At 41.9% G+C, this 19723-nt stretch overlaps 1 protein-coding gene across 1 annotated transcript in view; it reads left to right on the top strand.

The window, feature by feature from the left end:
• Positions 1-1042: 1042 nt before the first annotated feature.
• LOC126285167 (odorant receptor Or2-like) overlaps positions 1043-19723 on the top strand; it is a 41345-nt gene continuing 22664 nt past the window's right edge. The window contains exons 1-2 of the mRNA XM_049984477.1: positions 1043-1827; positions 14147-14246. Of these exons, the coding sequence (XP_049840434.1) occupies positions 1043-1827; positions 14147-14246 (885 nt within the window). The remainder of the gene's footprint in view (positions 1828-14146; positions 14247-19723) is intronic.

Genomic DNA, 19723 nt, shown 5'->3' with positions numbered 1-19723 from the left:
ACGCTTGCAACGATTGTGATTGCGAATCACGATAATTGTAAAACCAAATTTGTCTCTGTTTTGAATTCAGCTTTAATTTACGTACATCTATTTCGTCATGAAATTGCCGGCCGCAGTGGTCGTGCGGTTCTAGGCGCTCCAGTCCGGAGCCGCGCTTCTGCTACGGTCGTAGGTTCAAATCCTGCCTCGAGCATGGGTGTGTGTGATGTCCTTAGGTTAGTTAGGTTTAAGTAGTTCTAAGTTCTATTAGACTAATGACCACAGCAGTTGAGTCCCATAGTGCTCAGAGCCATTTGAACCATTTTTTTTCTGTCATGAAATTAAAGTTGTCAACACAGACGTAAGTAGTCATGATGTTAATGGATGTTCTTCAGGTCTTATCTTTTGAAGTATCTGGAGATCCTTCAGATAGTAATCTCTGTTTTCTTGTGAAGAGAGTGTTTAAATATTGCATTTTATTTATGTAACTTTCGTTTTTATAGAGCGATGCATTTAATTCCGTAGGTTTCTTTCTTCTTTCTCGAGGCAAAAAACAGACGGAGGTAAGTGTAGTTAATCGAAAGGGGAGATGAATTTTTCAAATACGTCAGTTTATCGCATTATAAATGCATCAACAGATGCTGAGAAGCTCATATTACTTATTTCCACCGTCGTACTACGTTTGTTTATATTATGTAACTAAGGATAGAGTAAAGGTCGAAGAACTTAAATATGTCAGTAACAGAATGGTGCTGTGCTGCTGGATAATTTAGATCTCATCTCTGACTCAATAATTTGTGTTACTCGCTCGTCATGTATATATATATATACACTTACACGTACACGAGACTCTTTCAGCAAGACTGGGTTAGGAGCGTGAGAATTCTGAAGTTTTCAGCTGCGTTCCTCAATCCTCTGTCCCGCGTCGCTAAAGGCGTGGTTCAGCCAGTGCTCATTTACTCCTAGGCTGGCACCGAACCCAAGCATGTGCAAACAGGAGCGGTCGAGTGCTGTGCAGTAGATTCATATAATTAATTAAATGCAGAGTGGACGAACAGCGGATATGGAAACACCTTTCACCTGGTCGTCGTGCGGGCGATCGGTTCTCAAGCTCAACATACGTCACCTGTGTCTCGTAGGTGTGTGGCCTTTGGGTACTTCCCGCCTTTACCAATTGTACGTCATCTTCGTTTTTGCTATGGGCGTCTGGAACTTCGCGGAAGGTTCGTTGTGCGTCTCCTACTGCTGGCGAGACCTCGAAGCCACAACACTGGTGGTGGCCAACATGTTCACCATGGGCAGCGGCAACGTGAAGATGGCCTTCTACATGCTGAACCGACGGCGGTACAATTCGATGGTCCGGCGTGTCGACTCGTTGATGTCGCTTCAAAGCGAGAGCTGCTCCAGCAATCCTGCGCTTGAGAACATCGTCCAGAGATCTCGCAGGAGAGCGGCTCGCCTCACGCTGGGTATGCTGCTCTTCATGGCTTCTCAAGGCATCGTGTGGTTCCCTATGCCGCTCATTGCCGACCCCAGCGAGCGGCGTCTGCCCTTCGTACAGCACCCCTGGGACAATAACACCAGCTACTACCAACTGTCGTACGCCGTCCAGTGCGTGGTAGCCTTGTGGATGGCCCAGATAAGCATGGGCATGGACTGCCTCTTCGTGACGATCATGATCCTGGTAGCGGCGCAGCTGGAGGTCCTCGCACTGAGGGTCGGCAAGCTGAGGGTAGACGAGAGTGGAGCAGTTGAAGGTCGTAGAACAGCGAGCGCATCTTCTGTGGCTCACGAGAAAATGTACAACAACCTGTGCTTTTGTGTCAAAAGTCATCAGGAAATCCTCAGGTACGTTACATTCAATTGTATTCGTCTTAAGCGCGATGTGGGCGATTTTGTAGCCTTCAAAATTGTGTTCTATGTCAGGGCTAGAAACAAACTGAAGTGCAAAACAGCCAAACTGAAATCGAGACAATGTTTGGAATCAACACCATCGTAAACGACGCTGCAAAACAGGAAGAAAAAGTTCAGGAGACACTCTTAAAATCTACATAAAATTGTGAAACCAGTTTATAGCCACCCCCATTACTAATTCGAAAAAGCGAAATTTTGGCCGTAGTGTTGTGCGTCTAATAGAAAAAATAAATTTCGTCAAGGCAATTGTTTCCGAAGTCAATTGTCGGTTTCCAGCGAGAACTATAAAACAAATTACTTACTACTTTCTCTGCGTTCTGCTTATTTGAATTTTGATCAAGGTACGTAAAACAGTGCGGAAACACACGGAAAGCAAGAAATGAAAATGGGTACCTTGTAACTCCAATAATCCCCAGCAAACTCAAGCGAAGTAATTTAGAGGTGATTCGCCATCCAAACTGGGCACTACCTGTTCACCAGCTAAACGGTAAAGAGAACAGTAGAGATCGTGTATCAGCCTAATTGCATTTGTGGCACAGGAAGGTTCGCACTTACGTTTCCAAGAACATAACACCGTACAATGTAATAGTGGGAAATGTTAACAGTTACTTTGACTCGTTAATAAAAACAAAAAGTAATAAATTAGAATAGTAATAAACTCTTGTAACGGAAGAATGATCAACTGAAGGCAACTTTTGCTGTCACAGTAAGTAACCTCACAGTAACGTTTACCTACATGCACAAAGTTTCTAGAATTTCAAGCTGAAGACGTTGAAATGTTATAATTAATTTGAAAAGCACTCAAGTGGGTAAACGTACACTGATCTTCAACACATTTACAATGTCAGAATGCCAGCAAAGCTAACACACAATAGCACTTCGACAATAAACGTAAAACCAAATTGTGCATTGAAACTTCCTGGCAGATTAAAACTGTGTGCCCGACGAGACTCGAACTCGGGACCTTTGCCTTTCGCGGGCAAGTGCTCTACCATCTTTTTTTTTTTACCTCATTTTGTTCGCTTTTGTTCGTTGCATCTCCTCGGGGCGGACGTCGTAAGACATCCATTGAAGTTCGTTGTTGATCGATGAGCTCAGTTTTTTTTTATTATTATTATTATTATTACAGAGGTTATGTAACCCTCTGACGGAACACGCTGAGCTACCGTGCCGGCGCCATCTGAGCTACCGAAGCACGACTCACGCCCGGTACTCACAGCTTTACTTCTGCCAGTACCTCGTCTCCTACCTTCCAAACTTTACAGAAGCTCTCCTGCGAATCTTGCAGAACTAGCACTCCTGAAAGAAGCCCAGGCTGTGGCTAAGCCATGTCTCCGCAATATCCTTTCTTTCAGGAGTGCTAGTTCTGCAAGGTTCGCAGGAGAGCTTCTGTAAAGTTTGGAAGGTAGGAGACGAGGTACTGGTAGAAGTAAAGCTGTGAGTACCGGGCGTGAGTCGTGCTTCGGTGGCTCAAATGGTAGAGCACTTGCCCGCGAAAGGCGAATGTCGCGATTTCGAGTCTCTGTCGGGCACACAGTTTTAATGTGCCAGGAAGTTTCATATCAGCGCACACTCCGCTGCAGAGTGAAAATCTCATTCTGGAAATTGTGCATTATTTGTAGCTTTAGTTATAATGTTGATTTGCAAGAAAAATATGATCTATGTTAACTTGCTTTTACTTCAGTTTAGATGTCTAGTACCAACTTTGCCTCTGACTGTTATGATGGGACAGATCAGTTAAGTTATTCAGGAATCCTTAATAGTTACTTTCAGTTATGTGTTCAAATCAATGAGGAGACAAACTGGCATTAGTTTTATTTCTTCATAATGGTCTTTTAGTTTTAAGCAACGACAATCGAATATTTCATAGCAGGAAAGGATTGTATTTTCACACAAGGACGTAGCATAATTAATAGAGTGTGAATGGAAAAGTTTACACACAATACTCACTGCTTAAAGTTCACTTAAAGTCACTAGGTAACGCCTCACAAAGTTTCAGAAACTGAACGGAAATCAAAGGAACTTACAGTTCATTGTAGAACAGATGCTGTCTTCGACCATGACCCTGTCTCTCCATATATAGCGGGCACACCGTACTGAGCGATGACCAGTCACGGAGCAGTGTCTCGATGTTTCTGGAGCCTGGTGCGCCAGCTCCCGCTTGTGCCGCTCAGCCACGCATCTAACAACTTCCCTTCCATAGGCCTAGTTTTCCACTGGACCTGCAACTCGTGCGTCCAGTTGCTCTCGCGCTCACTCTGAGATCAACATACTCGCGTCCAGAGACGGAGTTATCTTCCTAATTTCCCTACTAGCATTAACCCCGTACAATTGCATCACATTACAGAAACAATTTGCATGTATTACAAAAATAAATTCCATTTCCAATTTACAATTAATATATTAAGGCACATAGAAAAGATAATCAAGTAACAATTACAATATACAAAACTGGTCAAAAATTTTAGGTGGCATAACTGTATTATAATTTAACAAGTTCGTTTTTAGAATAGTCAAGAGATCGACAAATAATATTGGTTTTCTGTTTCTTTGAACTCAAGGTTAACCATTCACTACTCATTTTTATTTGTAACCGATTTGCTGCTGATGACGTCAAGACTTCCGTTAGGCTCCAGAGTCCTCATACGAACGATTTCTAATCATTAGCACTGAAACCAGTAAATATCTTTATAGGTCATAACCAGGAAACTTTTGAGTCTCACAGGGTGCATGTCAGGTACAGCCGTATAGAACCTCCGTACTGTGTGTCGTACAAGAGATAGACGGGCGTTCGGTAAGTAATACAACATCTTCTTTTCAGCCAGCTTCAGTTAAAAAATGCAGAATTCGTTGTGGGACAATGTGCAACATACCCGTTTCAGATTCTATAATTTCATGAAGTTCTGACAGGTGCTGACGTAATACGCAGCCTTCAAAATGGCATCTTAAAGGAAGTCCGTTCCAGGCAGAGAGCTCTCGTTTGTCTCTTTTGTCGGAAAATCAGAGCATCACAGATATTCGTAGGCGTTTGCGGAATGTTCACGGACACCTGTCAATGAACAAAAGCACGGCGAGTCGTTGGCAAGGCGCCTTTCGTCAGCGCAACAAGGTCACGAAAACCCGTAACGACTTCATCATGTTCGTCGCCCAAAAATGCAAAAGCACTTCTCCTTCTCCTGATAACGCAAGACCTCACGCAAGTCTGACCACCCGAGAGGAGCTCACAGGACTTCATTGCACTGTTCTTCCTCATCCACCCTACGGCACTGATCTTACACCTTCCGCCTTCCATCTGCTTGGCCCAATGAAGGCAGCACTCCGCGGGAAGCAGTACGTGAATGATGGGGAGTTTACCAGGCAGCAAGATGTAGGCTCCGGCGTCTACCAGTTCAGTGGTACGTTGGGAACATACAGGCCTTCCCAGTAAGGGGGGGTTCAAGGCCGTCGCATTGAAAGGAATTATGTTTGACAACAGGGCTTTCTAGCCAAAAAGGTTTACTGGAATCCCGAGTAAAACCAACCTAGTATCACAAAAATATGTTGCATTACTTTTTTGACACCCTAGTAGAGGACAGAAATACACATGTCCATACTACGCAAGCCCCACAACGCTATAAAAATATTGGATAGAAACAGTAACCTCCACCATTAATAGTTTGTGAAAATGATGTGGAGAAACTGTGCAACAGTAGGCACTACTCACATAAAGCATCCTCACTCACGAAATGTTCTGAGTCAATACCGCAAGTATCGTAGTGATTTACTCGTTTTTTATGTATTCGTGGCAGAAGTGGAATGATCCAGAAGGTTCGGAGTTTAAGATATTGAACAATTATTTGTGTTGAGTTTGAGATAAAGGAACCAGATCCAGGAACGACCGAGTCGGAAGATATAAAGCGAAAATCGTCCTTGCACCACTGACAGAGGAATACATGTACGGGCATTGTTGCTTTTAAAAGTGTAACATAAGCAACTGGACCGAAACCAGAAAAAAGGCGTCGTAAACAAGGGCTCTAAAATGCATACCATTAGATATAAGGGCAGTTGTTCAATATAATGATGTGTTCTGCACCAGCAAAGATATGTATGAAGTGTTGTGGTTTCCATTGGTTTAACATTGTATCTCACTCAGATACAAATAACCGTACTTTTCCCATTGCAGGGTCGACAACATGCACTGTTCAGTGACACTTAACACTAATAAATCTCAGAGTAGTCTTCAGTGCCTGGTCAGACAACGTAACGCTATTTTGGAGTATATATATGTTTGTATGGAATGTTGTCTGCTGATATCTGGTATCCCATATGTATGAAGTGTTGCGGTCGCCAATGGTTTAACACTGTTTCTCTCTGACATAGAAAGTACCATACTGGTCCCATTGCAGGGCAGACAACATGCACTGTTCAGTGACACATAACACTAATAAGTTCTCAGTGTAGTCATCAATGACTGGTTAAACAAAATTAGGTAATTTTGAAGTCTAAATGTTTATATGGTGAATGTTGTCTGCTGATATTTGGTGTCCAACAATCCATTTCCGTGGAAAGACGAAATCCATAAGGGTTGGGTACCACTTCGCAGTACCGTCATTTTGCCAACGGCCATCTCAAAGATGACAGATGAGGAGATAGAGTTTCAGGACAGTCTGTTTCCCTCGGAGTGGGAAATGAACCCTAAAGGCGGAAGAATCAGCAAGGATCAACGGCATGAAGATCCAGAAGGCAACTGAATCCACTACATTAAAGAAGCGTAATGTACATGTGGCCCGTCATTGAAAAAGTGTCACGATGATCTCTCCACTGGCAAAAGTTCCAGAGTAGTCACCCATTCGGATCCCCGGGAGGGGACTCCCAAGTGGCAGGTGAATGCGAGGAAAAGGTTTAATCACCAACAAAAGGATAACGTTCTACTGGCGGGGAGTGGTAGCAAAGCCAGAAGGGAAATGTTAAGGCACAACAGGCTGAATAGGAAGGTAGCACACAGTGGGAGTTAATATCAACAGTTCAGTGATATGGTTGGTCTCATAAGAATGGAAAGCAAACTAACACTGACAACGATAGTTCAGGTATACGTGCTGACGTGACAAGCCAATGATGGAGTGATAGCGAAAGTGAATGAAGACATTGAATGTATAATTCAATACGTAAGGGCAGATGAAAACCTAATAGTCATTCAGGGAATTGGAACGCAGTACAAGGCGAAGGAGTAGAAGAACGGGTTGCGGGAGGATATGAGATTGGAATTAGGAATGAGAGAGAGGAGGAAGAGTGACTGGTTTTGCAATGAATTTCTGCTAGTAGCAGCGAATGTTCTGTTCAAGAATCACAAGAGGAGAAGGTATATTTGGAAAGGGCAAAGAGGTACGGGAAGATTTCAGTCACATTAAGTCATGGTTAGTCAGAGATTCCAAAACAGGTACTGAATTCACAGACGTAGCCAGCATCACATATAGATTCAAATCAAAATTTAGTAGTGATGAAGAGTAGGCTGAAGTTTAAGAGACTAGTCAGAACGAATCAATACGCAACAAGTCGAATAAGGAAATACTAAGGAATGAAGAGATACGCTTGACATTCTCTCACTCTGTAGGTACAGCTATAAGGAATAGCTCAGTAGGAATTTCAGCTGAAGAAGAATGGACATCTCTAATAAGGGCAGACACAGAACTTGGAAAGAAAAATACAGATATAGAGAAGGCAACTATGACGAAGCCATGGGTAACAGAAGAAATACTTCAATTGATCTATGAAAAAAGGAAGTACAAATATTTTCCTCGAAATACAGGAATACAGAAATACCAGTGGCTTAGTAACCAAATGTGCAGGGAGCTGTAGCGAATTTAATGAGAAATGGCTGTACTAAAACTGAGGAAAAATAAAAAAGAAATGATTGTTGGAAGGACTGATACAGCACACAGAAAAGTGAAAACAATCGTCGGTGAAATTAAAAGCAAGAATGGTAACATTAAGACTACACTGCCAAATACAGAGGAAAAAGCGGATAGGTTAAAAGACCACACTGAAGGTCTCTATGATCGCGAAGAATTCTCTGATCCGATAGAAGAAGAAACATGAGACGATATAGAAGAGATAGGGGATCCAGTGTTTAATCAGAATTTATTAGAGCTTTGGAAGACTTAAGATCAAATAAGGCAGAAGGGATAGATAAAGCTTCGTGAGAATTTCTAAAATCATTGGCGGTGGTGACAACAAAACGACTATTTACGATCGTGAGTGGATTGTGTGAGTTTGTCGATAAACCTTTGACATTTGGAAAAATAATGTCCATACAATTCCGAAGAGTGCAAGCCGTGACAGGTGCGAGAACTATTGTACAATCAGCTTAACAGCTCATGCATCTAAGTTGTTGACAAGTACACCACTGGTCATTAAAATTGCTACATCAAGAAGAAATGCAGATGATAAACGGGTATTCATTGGACAAATATATTATACTAGAACTGACATCTAATTAAATTTTCACGCAGTTTAGTTGCATAGATCCTGAGAAATCAGTACCCAGAGCAACCACCTCTGGCCATAAAAAGCCCTGATACGCCTGGGCATTGAGTCAAACAGAGCTTGGATGGCGTGTACAGGTACAGCTGCCCATGCAGCTGCAACACGATACCACAGTTCATCAAGAGTAGTGAGTGGAGTATTGTGACGAGCCATTTGGTCGGCCACCATTGAGAAGACGTTTTCAGTTGGTGAGAGATCTGGAGAATGTGCTGGCCAAGGCAGCAGTCGAACAATTTCTGTATCCAGAAAGACCCGTACAGGACCTGCAACATACGGTCGTTCGTTATCCTACTGAAATGTAGAGTTTCCCAGGTATCGAATGACGGGTAGAGCCACGGTTTGAAATGAAACACCCACTGTTCAAAGCACTGTCAGTGCGAACAAGAGGTGACCGAGACGTGTAACCAATGGCACCCCATACCATCACGCCGGGTTATACGTATGTATGGCGATGACGAGTACACGCTTCCAATGTGCGTTCACCGCAATGCCGCCAAACACGGATGCGACCATGATGAAGCTGTAAACAGAACCTGCATTCATCCGAAGAAATGACGTTTTGCCATTCGTACACCCAGGTTCGCGGTTGAGTACACCATCGCAGCCGCTCCTGTCTTTGATGCAGCATCAAGGTTAACCGCAGCCATGGTCTCCGAGCTGATAGTCCACGCTGAGGCAAACGTCGTCGAACTGTTCCTGTAGATGGTTGTTGTTTTGCAAACGTCCCCATCTATTGACTCAGAAATCGAGACGTGGCTGCAATAGCCGTTACAGCCATTCCTGTCATCTCGACTGCTAGTGATACGAGGCCGTTGGGATCCAGCATGGCGTTCCTTATTACCCACGTGAACCCACCGATTCCATATTCCACTAACAGTCATTGGATCTCGACCAATGTGGGCAGCAATGTCGCGATACGATAAACCACAATTCCGATAGGCTACAATCCGATTTTTATCGAAGGTGGAAACCTTATGGTACGCATTTCTCCCCCTTACAGGAGGCGTGACAACAACGTTTTAGCAGGCAACGCCAGTCAACTGCTGTCGAGGTATGAATGTCTGCAGCTCGTGGTATTGCGGTAGCGTTCTCCGTTTTTGAGGTCGGGGTCTAGGGTTCGATTCCCGGCAGGGTCAAGTATTTTCTCTGCCTCTAGATGACTGTGTTGTGTGTCTTTCGTCAGCATTTCATCATCACTGACTCGCCGATCCCCGAAAAGGACTTCCAATACGACGGCCGAATAACCCCGCATAGGTTCCCCCGGCCAACAATGCCATACGATCATTTAATTTTTTTGTGTATGGATAATCGGTTGGACATTTTCCTCATGTCAGCACGTTGTAGGTGTCGCCACCGGAACCAACCTTGTGTGAATGCTCTGAAAAGCTAATCATTTGCATATCACAGCATCTTCTTCCTGTCGATTAAATCTCGAGTCTGTACTACGTCTTCTTCGTGGTGTAGCAATTTTAATGGCCAGTAGTGTAATAAGAGTGGAAGATCAAGAAAGACGTGCTCTCATTAGTAAGGGCGTAAGAAATGCATGTAGTCTATTATTTAATCTACAAATCGATGAAGCAATAATCGGAATAACAGAAAGTTTCAAGAGTGGAATTAAAATTCGAGGTGAAATGCTATCAATGATAAGATTCCCCGATGACATAGCTTTCTTCAGTGAAAGTGAAGAAGAATTACTCGATCTGCTAAACAGAATGAACAGTCAAATGAGTTCAGAATATGGACTGAGAGAAAATCGATGAAAGACGAAAGCAATGAGAACAGAGAGAAACAACATCAGAATTGGTGATCACGAAGCAGATGGAGTTAAGGAATTCTGCTGTCTTGGCAGTATCATAAATCATGACGGACGGAGCAAAGAGGAAATCAAAAGCAAACCATTACTCGCAAAAAGAGCATTCTTGGCTACGAGAAGTCAGCTTGTATCATACATAGCCCTTAATTTGAGAAAAAAATTTCTGAGAATGTATGTTTGGAGCACAGTATTGTATGGTAGTAAAACATGAACTGTGGGAAAATGGAAACAGAACATACTCGAAGCATTTGAGATGAGGTGCTACAGAGGAGCTAGGTAAGGAATGAGAGGAAAAGTATATGTAGAAAACACTGAGGAGAAGAAGAAGGGATAGGTTGATGACAGGACACCTGTTAGAACATCAGGAAATAACTTCCATGGCACTAGAGGGAGTTGTGGAGCGCAAATGCTGTAGAGGAAGAGAAATACTGGAGTATATCCAGTAAATAAATCGTGAATCACGTTATTAAGTGCTACTCCGAGATGAAGAGGTTGGCACAGGTGAGGAATACGTGGCGGGCTGCATCAAACCAGTCACAAGTCTGATGGCACACACACACACACACACACACACACACACACAAAAGACTTTTCATTCTTCAGGAAGTGTGGGCTGTCCGACCAGCGACAGAAGGTTTCCAGTCAGTCACCAGGCGAGCTTCTTTCGCTTTTTCTGTTATTTTTATTTTTTACGTCTTTCGTTTCTACTCATTGGAGTTGGACGGGCTGTTACAAGTCTTTCCCCACTTCCAAATGCTGGTAGTGGGGCAGAGGAGATTCCCAGATATGGTAGAGAGGGAAGGTTGGTGTTGACCTCTATAAAGGCCACTGACGGAGTGGTAACTGTGGCTGAGTGGCTACGAGTGATGCGAGTCTTCCCGGCGACTGAGCCCAGCTCCTTGACTGAAGAAGTGGGCGGTGCACTATACCACTTTGTAGGTTATAGAAACCACACACTGAGATTACAGGCGATTTGCCTGCCAAACCCGAAGGTACGCCAGCCATAATGTTCTCAGAGAATGCTCGTCCTTGCGAGTCCGATGTAGAAGAAATTGCTTTGATACTAGTAAACTGCAGAAGCATCCACGGAAAGGTCCCAGAATTAGTATCACTTACTGATAGTTACAATGCACAAATAATGTTGAGAACAGAAAGTTGGTTGAAACCAGAAGTGATTAGCCGCGAAATCCTAAGTTCGGAATGAAATAATTAGCGAATTCGATAATATCTAGCGACATCGCGAAATCCGAATTTGAATTAATCAGGGTGAAGTTAAGTGTCAAACTCTGTCCAAAGGCCCCACCGTACCGACCAACCGCCGCGTTATCTTCAGCCGACAGGCGTCACTGGACGCGGACGTGGAGGGGCATGTGGTCAGCACAGGCTTTCCTGGCCCTTGTCAGCTTTCGCAGCTCACCTGTTCGGTCAGAGAGCTGATTGGCCTCTGTAATAAGAAACTGAGTGGAAGGATCAACAAACGAGCTTGAACGGATGTCATCTGACGTCCGTAATGACCAAACACAACGATCAACAGCGAACAAAAAATGAAAAAAAAAAAACAGATGTATAGAGCGTCTGCCATGGAATCAGGAGATCCTGGGTTCGAGTCCCCGTCGGGGCACACAATTTCAACTGTCACCGTTGACTTTTATCAACGCCTGTATTCAGCTAGGGGTATTCATTTCATTTTAATAACACCTGCGAGACTCTCTAAAGACTGAACTTGCTCCCCTTATAGTAACTTCTCTGGCGCATCGAAAGGTACCTAGTGACTGAAAAACCGCAAGTCATTTCCGTTTTGGAGGAGGCTGGTAGGACAGTTGCACATAATTATAGGTATATATCGTTGGCGTCAATCTGTTGCAGAACCGTGAAAGAGATTTTATGCTGAAGAATTATGACATTTTTGAGGAACGAAACTCTCCTGTACAAAAATCTACATAGATTCCGCAAACGAAGACCGCTCTGTTCCTCCATGAGATCGATACCGCTGTAGACAACGGCGCTCACATTGATACGACGTTCCTTGACCTCGGGAAGGCGTTTGACACTATCCCACAATGCCGTTTAGCAAACAGAAAAAAACATACGAGCTTACTGAGTATCATGTAAGATTTGCGACTGGATGCAGGGCTTTCTTGAAGATAGAATTCAACAAGTCATTCTTAACAAAATAAAAATCGACAGATGTAAAGTTAATTTCCGGTGAGAGCCAAGGAATTGTGATAGTACCGTTACTGTTTACTGTGTGTATCAGTGATTCAGTAGAAAGCTTGGGTAACGCTTTAAGATTGTTCACAGATGATGCATTTGTCTGTAAGAAAGCAGATATACCAGCATCGATTTGAAATTTTTGGAAATTTGTGGTAAGTTCCTATGGGACCAAACTGCTGAGGTCATCGGTCCCTAGGCTTACACACTACTTAATCTAACTTACACTAACTTACGCTAAGAACTTTACAATGTACAGATTGGCGTGTGTAAGAAATAACAGCGATCTGTCGCATTTCAGAGCATTCTGACACAAAAGATAAGAAATCGTTAAAAATTGCAATTGTAGAATGGTTTAAATGTTTCTTCCTTCTAAAATTTGAATATTTAACAGGTAAGTTATCCTTCGGGATTTCACAGCATTTACTATTGCACTAAGTACACACTGGCCTGCAGCTTCTGTGGTGTCGTCTACTGAAATCCGAATGTTTCTTCGGCACACACGTTTAACGAATGGTAGATCCACCAGGCACTCTTTTACTATAATACTTTTTCAAGAAAGTTTTAAGATGAATAATATTTATTTTCCACAAAGGAATGGTTACACTTACTCGCATAAATACTGAGTATAGTTACTTGGCGAATAAGTCACGTGAACTAACTGGGACGTCGACCTGCTCCCTAAGTAAAGTCTTACAATTTACTGACGCAAAGTGGGTTTTCTAACTGCTTTTTGTTTTTTCTCCTTAGCGTTCACATGATGTAGTACTTGCAACCTTTTCTGTCAGGATCAATGCTTCGTTCACATGATAAAAGTATAATACTTGTACATTCTCACTCAAATTATCGCTCCCGAACTCCGTGTCAGTTTAACCGGTGCGTAATCAACCAAAGTATAATTCACTCCGTATTCTTGCTTTTGAATTGTGATTGTAACTGCAACTAAATAGGTGTAACACAGAACAGTGAGGGTTTCTGTCGTTCATACCCATATGTTTACACTAAGTGTTCGTCCAAAAGTTAAACCATTATTTCGCGCATGAGATTTTCTTCTGATGGCGTCTGCTGGCTCCTATTTTATACCTCCATAGCAAACGACAGAACATTCGTAGCGAGATTGTCATTACTTAATGTGATTTCAGTTCATAGTATAGTTAGAACGAGATGGTTCAAAACATTCACCAAAAATTAAAAGAACGTACTACAGAAAACCGAATATTTGTTCCCATTTTTAACAAAGCTTTAAATCGAGATCCCCTTGCACATTTCCGACTATAAGACGAACCCGTTTTTCGGACCATGCACGGAAAGTGCCGCTACAGCAGCTAGCAATAGGCGTAAGAAATATTGATTTTAGTGATTTTCCTTTTTTTTTCAGGTAACTTTTCAGTGTGTATCGGCAGTTTAATTTTGGCTTGGTTATTTCAAGTGGAGACAACTACGACAGGCTTCGATACAACAAGTCTGACCGTTCCCGTTTTAGGAAAAAAGTTGTTTGTTATGTAAAATGTGTATGAAAGTTAGTTTGAATCTTGTATTTCCATTCTATAACAGTTGACACAACTTTTCAAACTTACGAAAATTGTGAAGTTCACGATTTAGGCTTGACTGGGAGGCTCTCTTGAGTTCAAAAGTTTTTCACATGAAGGGCTATGTCTGATAACGATGAAAATCGCACAGTTCACTGAAATCCTTCTCGTGTTACAGGTTCGCCAGGCTGCTGAATGACACCATGAGCCCAATAGCAATGACACTGTTTGCCTTCAACGTCCTCGTCGGCTGTGTGGTGCTGTTTCAGACAACATACGTAAGGGCTTTTACGATCTTCAGTTAAATCTATAGCTACGCTCATGAGCAACTGATGTAGAGATATTTATTAGCGAGTACTTCGTCATCCACGTAAGAAGTGGGCTATAAAACACCTATTACACAGATCTTTTATCTTTTCACAAGTATCTGCTCATTGGCCTTAAACCCCCAATCAGTTTGAACAAATGAAGATGCCTTTTTTGTCGTAGGCTTGCGGGATGGTCAAAATCAACAGCAGCAATGATCCACCAAAAACGAGATAAATCATTTTGAGATGTAAAACCGCTTAAGCTATAATTTATTTTTTTCTTTGGCACTATTATTATTGGCAATACTGTGTTCCTGATATTTTCCCCAGCTGATACCTTTCCTGTACGAGACTTTTTAAAATAGCATCATCGTATGCGCTATTCATAGCTGAATCGGTTACCTGCATGTCCTCACATAATCATTATGTCAGTGATTTTCTAGTTTAACCGGCTATTGTAACTTTTAATTTTTCACTTCCAATTTTACCTATAAGCCAAAACTGTACAATTTTTCTGTTTCTTCGTTTTTTGGCGCTTTTATTTATTGACATATGTCACCCTAGTTTCATTTAAGCATATGTTAACATTTTTATTGTATATTAATTGCAAGAGATCAACCTAGCGTTCTCGTCCATCCCGCGAGTGTTTGATACATACGTTCCATAATATTCCCGCTTCCGTGTCCGTACGCACGTTCAGTCACGTATCCCCATGCTGTTTGCTGGCTGGTTACCTATGTTTTTCTGTGAAGATTAGACATTCTGGTGTGCACTTCCTACAACGGTGCCTGCCTCTGTTTTAGGTACTATTCTTCCATTGTTATCAAGTTTAAGGTCCCTCTTGTATTGCAGCATATCATCCAGTTTTTCAGTACGATTTAGTTTACTTATTGACGTTCCTGCTCTGCACGATAGTGTTCTCCTATTTCGTCCATCTAATTTTCATATCATGTGCAAGTTATTTGCGTTGCTAGTTAAACATTTAGGTCATGAACTACGCTGCCTGTAGTATCATGTTGTTTCCTAGGTTTTAACGGGAACCCATGCACAGCTTCCCATTTTTCTTGATGCAATGCTGTTATGGTGGTCAAAATATTGTAGCTGGTGGACCGTAACGTAGACAGCATGTGATAGGGCGTGTTCACCTCCACATGACGACATTCGGTGTGTGCCTGTTACATCTCTTTTTACTTCTTCTCTTCTTTCGTTTCACCCTCTTTGGGGTACGCTGGATCAATCATTTCCTTATGCGTTGTTCTTTTCTTAGGGCACAGTATTTCTTCATTCTTTCTAATCTTCTTCTCCTCTCATCTTCCGAGATGAAGGGTTTGGAGTTTTGTGTGGATTTCTCTTGGAACCTTATGTTCGATCAATAAGTGAATTTTCTGAAATCTTTAATTCCACTAGGTCTTTCTCAGTTTCTTTAAACCAGTTGGGCTTCGTTTTTCGGTTACGGAAGAAGTCAAAGATTTGTTTAGTTAATCTGTTGGAATTCATTCTGAGAAGATGACCATAAAAATTTATTCTCCTTTTTCGTATAGAATCTGAAAGTTTTTCAATTTTCTTGTAGAGAGTTTCATTTTTTACGTATATAATCTTATTGTATTGAAATTTTGGCACAATGATTTTTCTTAAAATTTTCTTTCCTTTACCTCAAGGTTCCCCATTTGGCCTTTGCAATTCATGTTAAGTGTTCCTGCTGCATACAGTGCTTCTGGCTTAATCTCTATCTTGTAATGTGTAATTTTGGATCCCCATGAAAGGAATTTTTTTGGTATGTGTTTTTTGTTAGTTGGAAGGCCAATTCAAGTTCATTTTTTCTGGATTCCATTGCTTTGTTTTCCCCAGGATTCCAACTAATCCATTCTCCGAGATATTTGAATTCTTTTACTACTTCAATCTTCTGTTCTCGAACGTTGAGGTATTTACATGAGTGTTTGATGTTTGTCAATATCTTAGTTTTTTCAGAGGAGATGTGAAGACTAATTTTTGCTGCTTGTTTCTTTAGTTCAAGGATTTGCTCCCGTGCTTCTTCCATTGTTTCAGCAAACAGGGCCATATCATCTGCAAAAGCAATGCAATTTACTTTAAGGTTCTTCTTTTTGCAACCCAGTCTTATACCACTCTTAATATTTGTGCTCCATTCTCTGACTACTTTCTCAAGCGCACAATTGAACAGCAACGGCGAGAGCCCATCGCCCTGTCGCACTCCCGTTTTTATTTCAAAGGGTTCCGATATCTCGCCCATAAATTTAACATTCGAAAATGTATTTGTAAGGGGCGCTTTTATAATACGTATTAGTTGTTTTCTTATCCAAACCCATTTCCTCCAGGACTGACAACAGAGATTCTCAATCAATCGAATCATATGCTTTTTTGAAATCAATGAAGGAGATTACGTATGTCTTTGCCCTTGATTGTTGGTATGCCATAATGTTTTTGAGGTTTAGTATTTGTTCCGTACAAGATCTGCCCTTTCTAAAACCTCTCTGGTATTCCCCGATTTGCGGATCCAATTGCGGCTCTGCCCTGTTTTTATCAGCCTTTTTCCATAGCCACTATTTGATTTTCTCCGGACTCCTTGTTGTTTTTAAGTTCTGAAATGACCTTCTGTTGTTCTTCAGTCGTCGGTGGTTCTGAATCCGGCTTCTCACGGTTGTTTGGGATGGATTTAAATTTTTCAAGGATGGGTTCACAATTCAAGAGTTTCTCAACGTAGCCTGCTAGTATTTTGCAGTTTTCCGTGTTGTTGTGAGCGATGGTCCCATTTACATCTCGAAATTGGAGGGTGGGTGCTTTGTATCTTGATAACCTTTGTTTGAAAGTTCTGTAAAAGCTTCTTGTGTTGTTTTTAGCAAATTCTTCATCAATTTGGAAGAGAGTTTTGTTTTCATGTGTCTTCTTAATCCTTTTTATATTTTTATCTACCAGTTTTCTAACTGTAATGAAATTCAGTCTACTTTCTTCTGTTTTCTGTGATTTCCAATTTTGCCATGCCTGTTTTCTTGTTTCAATGAGGGCAACACATTCCAGCGACCACCAGGCATGTTTTTTCCTTTTTTTGTTAGGTGCTATCCGTTCAGCTGTAGTAATGAGGTTTTCCTTGATATCCCCCCAGCTTTGTGTCTGAATGGTTTCTGTTGCTTTTGTCAATTCATCTGATTTTAATATCTTTTCTTCCAACCCTTAATTTGTTTAATGCTGCTTTTCCTGTTTGGGATGACTTTGAACTCACTTTTAGAAAGGTAGTGGTCTGAATCCAAGTTTGCACCCCTGCGTACACTAACATTCATGATTTCTTTGCTAGAAATCTTCCTGATTGCCACATGATCAAGTTGAAATTCCCCAAGGCTAGGAGTTGGGGATACCCATGTCTTTTGTCTTCGTGCTAGTTTCTTGAAAGCTGTGGATTTAAGAATTAAATTGTGTGCTTGGCAAAGTTCTATTAGTCTCACACCATTTTTGTTAGTTCTCTTGTGTGCAGGATAGTTTACAACTATTTTCTTATATCTTTTTTTCTTTACCAATCTGTGCATTAAAATCTCCAAGAATAATGATGATGTTTTATCTGGAATTTTCTGAATAATGTCATCTAGATGATTCCAAAAGGCCTCCACTTTTTCTTTGTTTTTCCTGTTATTCTCGCTTATAGGGGCATGTGCATTGATAATTGTGTAGATTTTGTTTGTGCTTGTGAATGTAAGACTTGAGATTCTTTCTGATTGCGAATCAAGGCCAACTATTGAGTTCAAGATTTGTTTGTTGATTATAAAGGCTGTCCCAAGATGTGGTACATTTTTCATTACTCTTGGTCCCACTTTCCCTTTGTATATCCTAAAACCTTCGGAATCGAAGGTATCTGTATCCATGTATCATGTTTCTTGAATGGCTGTTATGAGTACGTTGTGGTTCTTTAGCGTATCTGTTAGATATTTTAGTTTTCGTGTTTCCAACAATGAGTTTTCATTGATAGTTGCTAGGTATGTTGATTGCCTCTGTTGAAAATTGGATGAGATTCCAAGATACTCTGAATTGTCTTTGTTCAATGTTGCAGACTCCGAATTTCTGCTGACGTACTGGCGTACGGTGGATCGTCCACCTCCTCCTTCCTCATCACTTGCAAAATGAGGCCCCGGACTTGGGACCGACAGTGGTGACATTATGTAAAATTCCTCTTCATTGTTTTTTACCCTTCTGCATAGATTCTACAGGCACATTCTCCACAAGACACACTTCCATGATTGATGAAAATTATTTTGGGTGTGGCCCAAAGGCCACAAAATATACAACCAAGATTGTGAGTCCTGGAGGTAGTTCTTCCGCTCTCTCCGCCGTTGGGAATCTGAACTTCTTCTTCCGCCTTTGAGACCGTTGACCAGGTTTCACCCAGTAAAACTAGACAGGGGCCCTTACAGGGTGCTACCATCCGGAGCCAGATGGACCCAGATTTTTTAACGAGGTGTTACTCCTCCCCCTCCTCCTTCCTCATCACTTACAAAATGAGGGCCCGGACTTGGGACCGGCAGTGGTGACGTCTTCTTCATAGATTCTACAGGAACATTCTCCACCAAATCGTACTACGTTTAGGACATACGTATTTTTTTGTAGATTGTCTACTCCATGGGACCTACTATGGTCGCTGGAACCTAACTCGCACACTGGTGTCCAAAATTAAAGCAACAAACGGAAATTTTGCAAGGTTGCGTTTATTTTCAACTGCAACATGCATAACGGTAGACAAAAATGTTCTCCGTTTTTGTTTTTTTTTTTCAACTTAACGAATTTGCACACACAATCTGACAACTGCTTAATATGCTTGGTATCGTGCGTGAAGAGCTCTAGCACCGTACAAGCCTGACATCGACGGGACATGCTGTGAATGATGTCATCAATCTCATGTTGAGCCAATAATACCCATTCTTCCTGCACAGCTGCTCACAAGTCTTGGAGAGTGGTTGGTGGATGCTGACGTGATGCAACCCGTCCTCCTACTGCATCATAGATATGCTCTATGGGATTCAAATTGCGAAAGTGACCAGGCCACGCCATAAGTGCGATGTGTTTCGTTTCCAGACAAACATCAACCACTCGTGCTCTATGAAATCAAGCATTATAGTCCACCAATACGAATTCTAGGCCCTCAGCACCTTGCTGATTCACCTGCACACTTTCATGCAGAGGCGTTCGAGAAGTCAATATAATCGCTGCCCACACCTTTGGAAATCCTTCTCGATATCGGTGTCTTTCCATAATGTCTGGGTCCCGAAATCGTGTTCCACGTGTGCTCCAGATGCGAATCACTCTTCAGACCAAATCGGGACTCATCTGTGTAAACAACATTGACCCACCGATCGACCGTTCAGGTGGCATGTTGACTACTGCACACTAGACGCTTCCTTCTGCGACGACATGCCACAGGTAAAACAAAAAAAAAAAAAAAAAAAATA

Source organism: Schistocerca gregaria, chromosome 8 (genome assembly GCF_023897955.1).
Source record: "Schistocerca gregaria isolate iqSchGreg1 chromosome 8, iqSchGreg1.2, whole genome shotgun sequence".
Classification (NCBI taxonomy): domain Eukaryota; kingdom Metazoa; phylum Arthropoda; class Insecta; order Orthoptera; family Acrididae; genus Schistocerca; species Schistocerca gregaria.
Note: the sequence above shows the minus strand (reverse complement) of the source record. Positions and strands in the feature narration are given on the sequence as shown.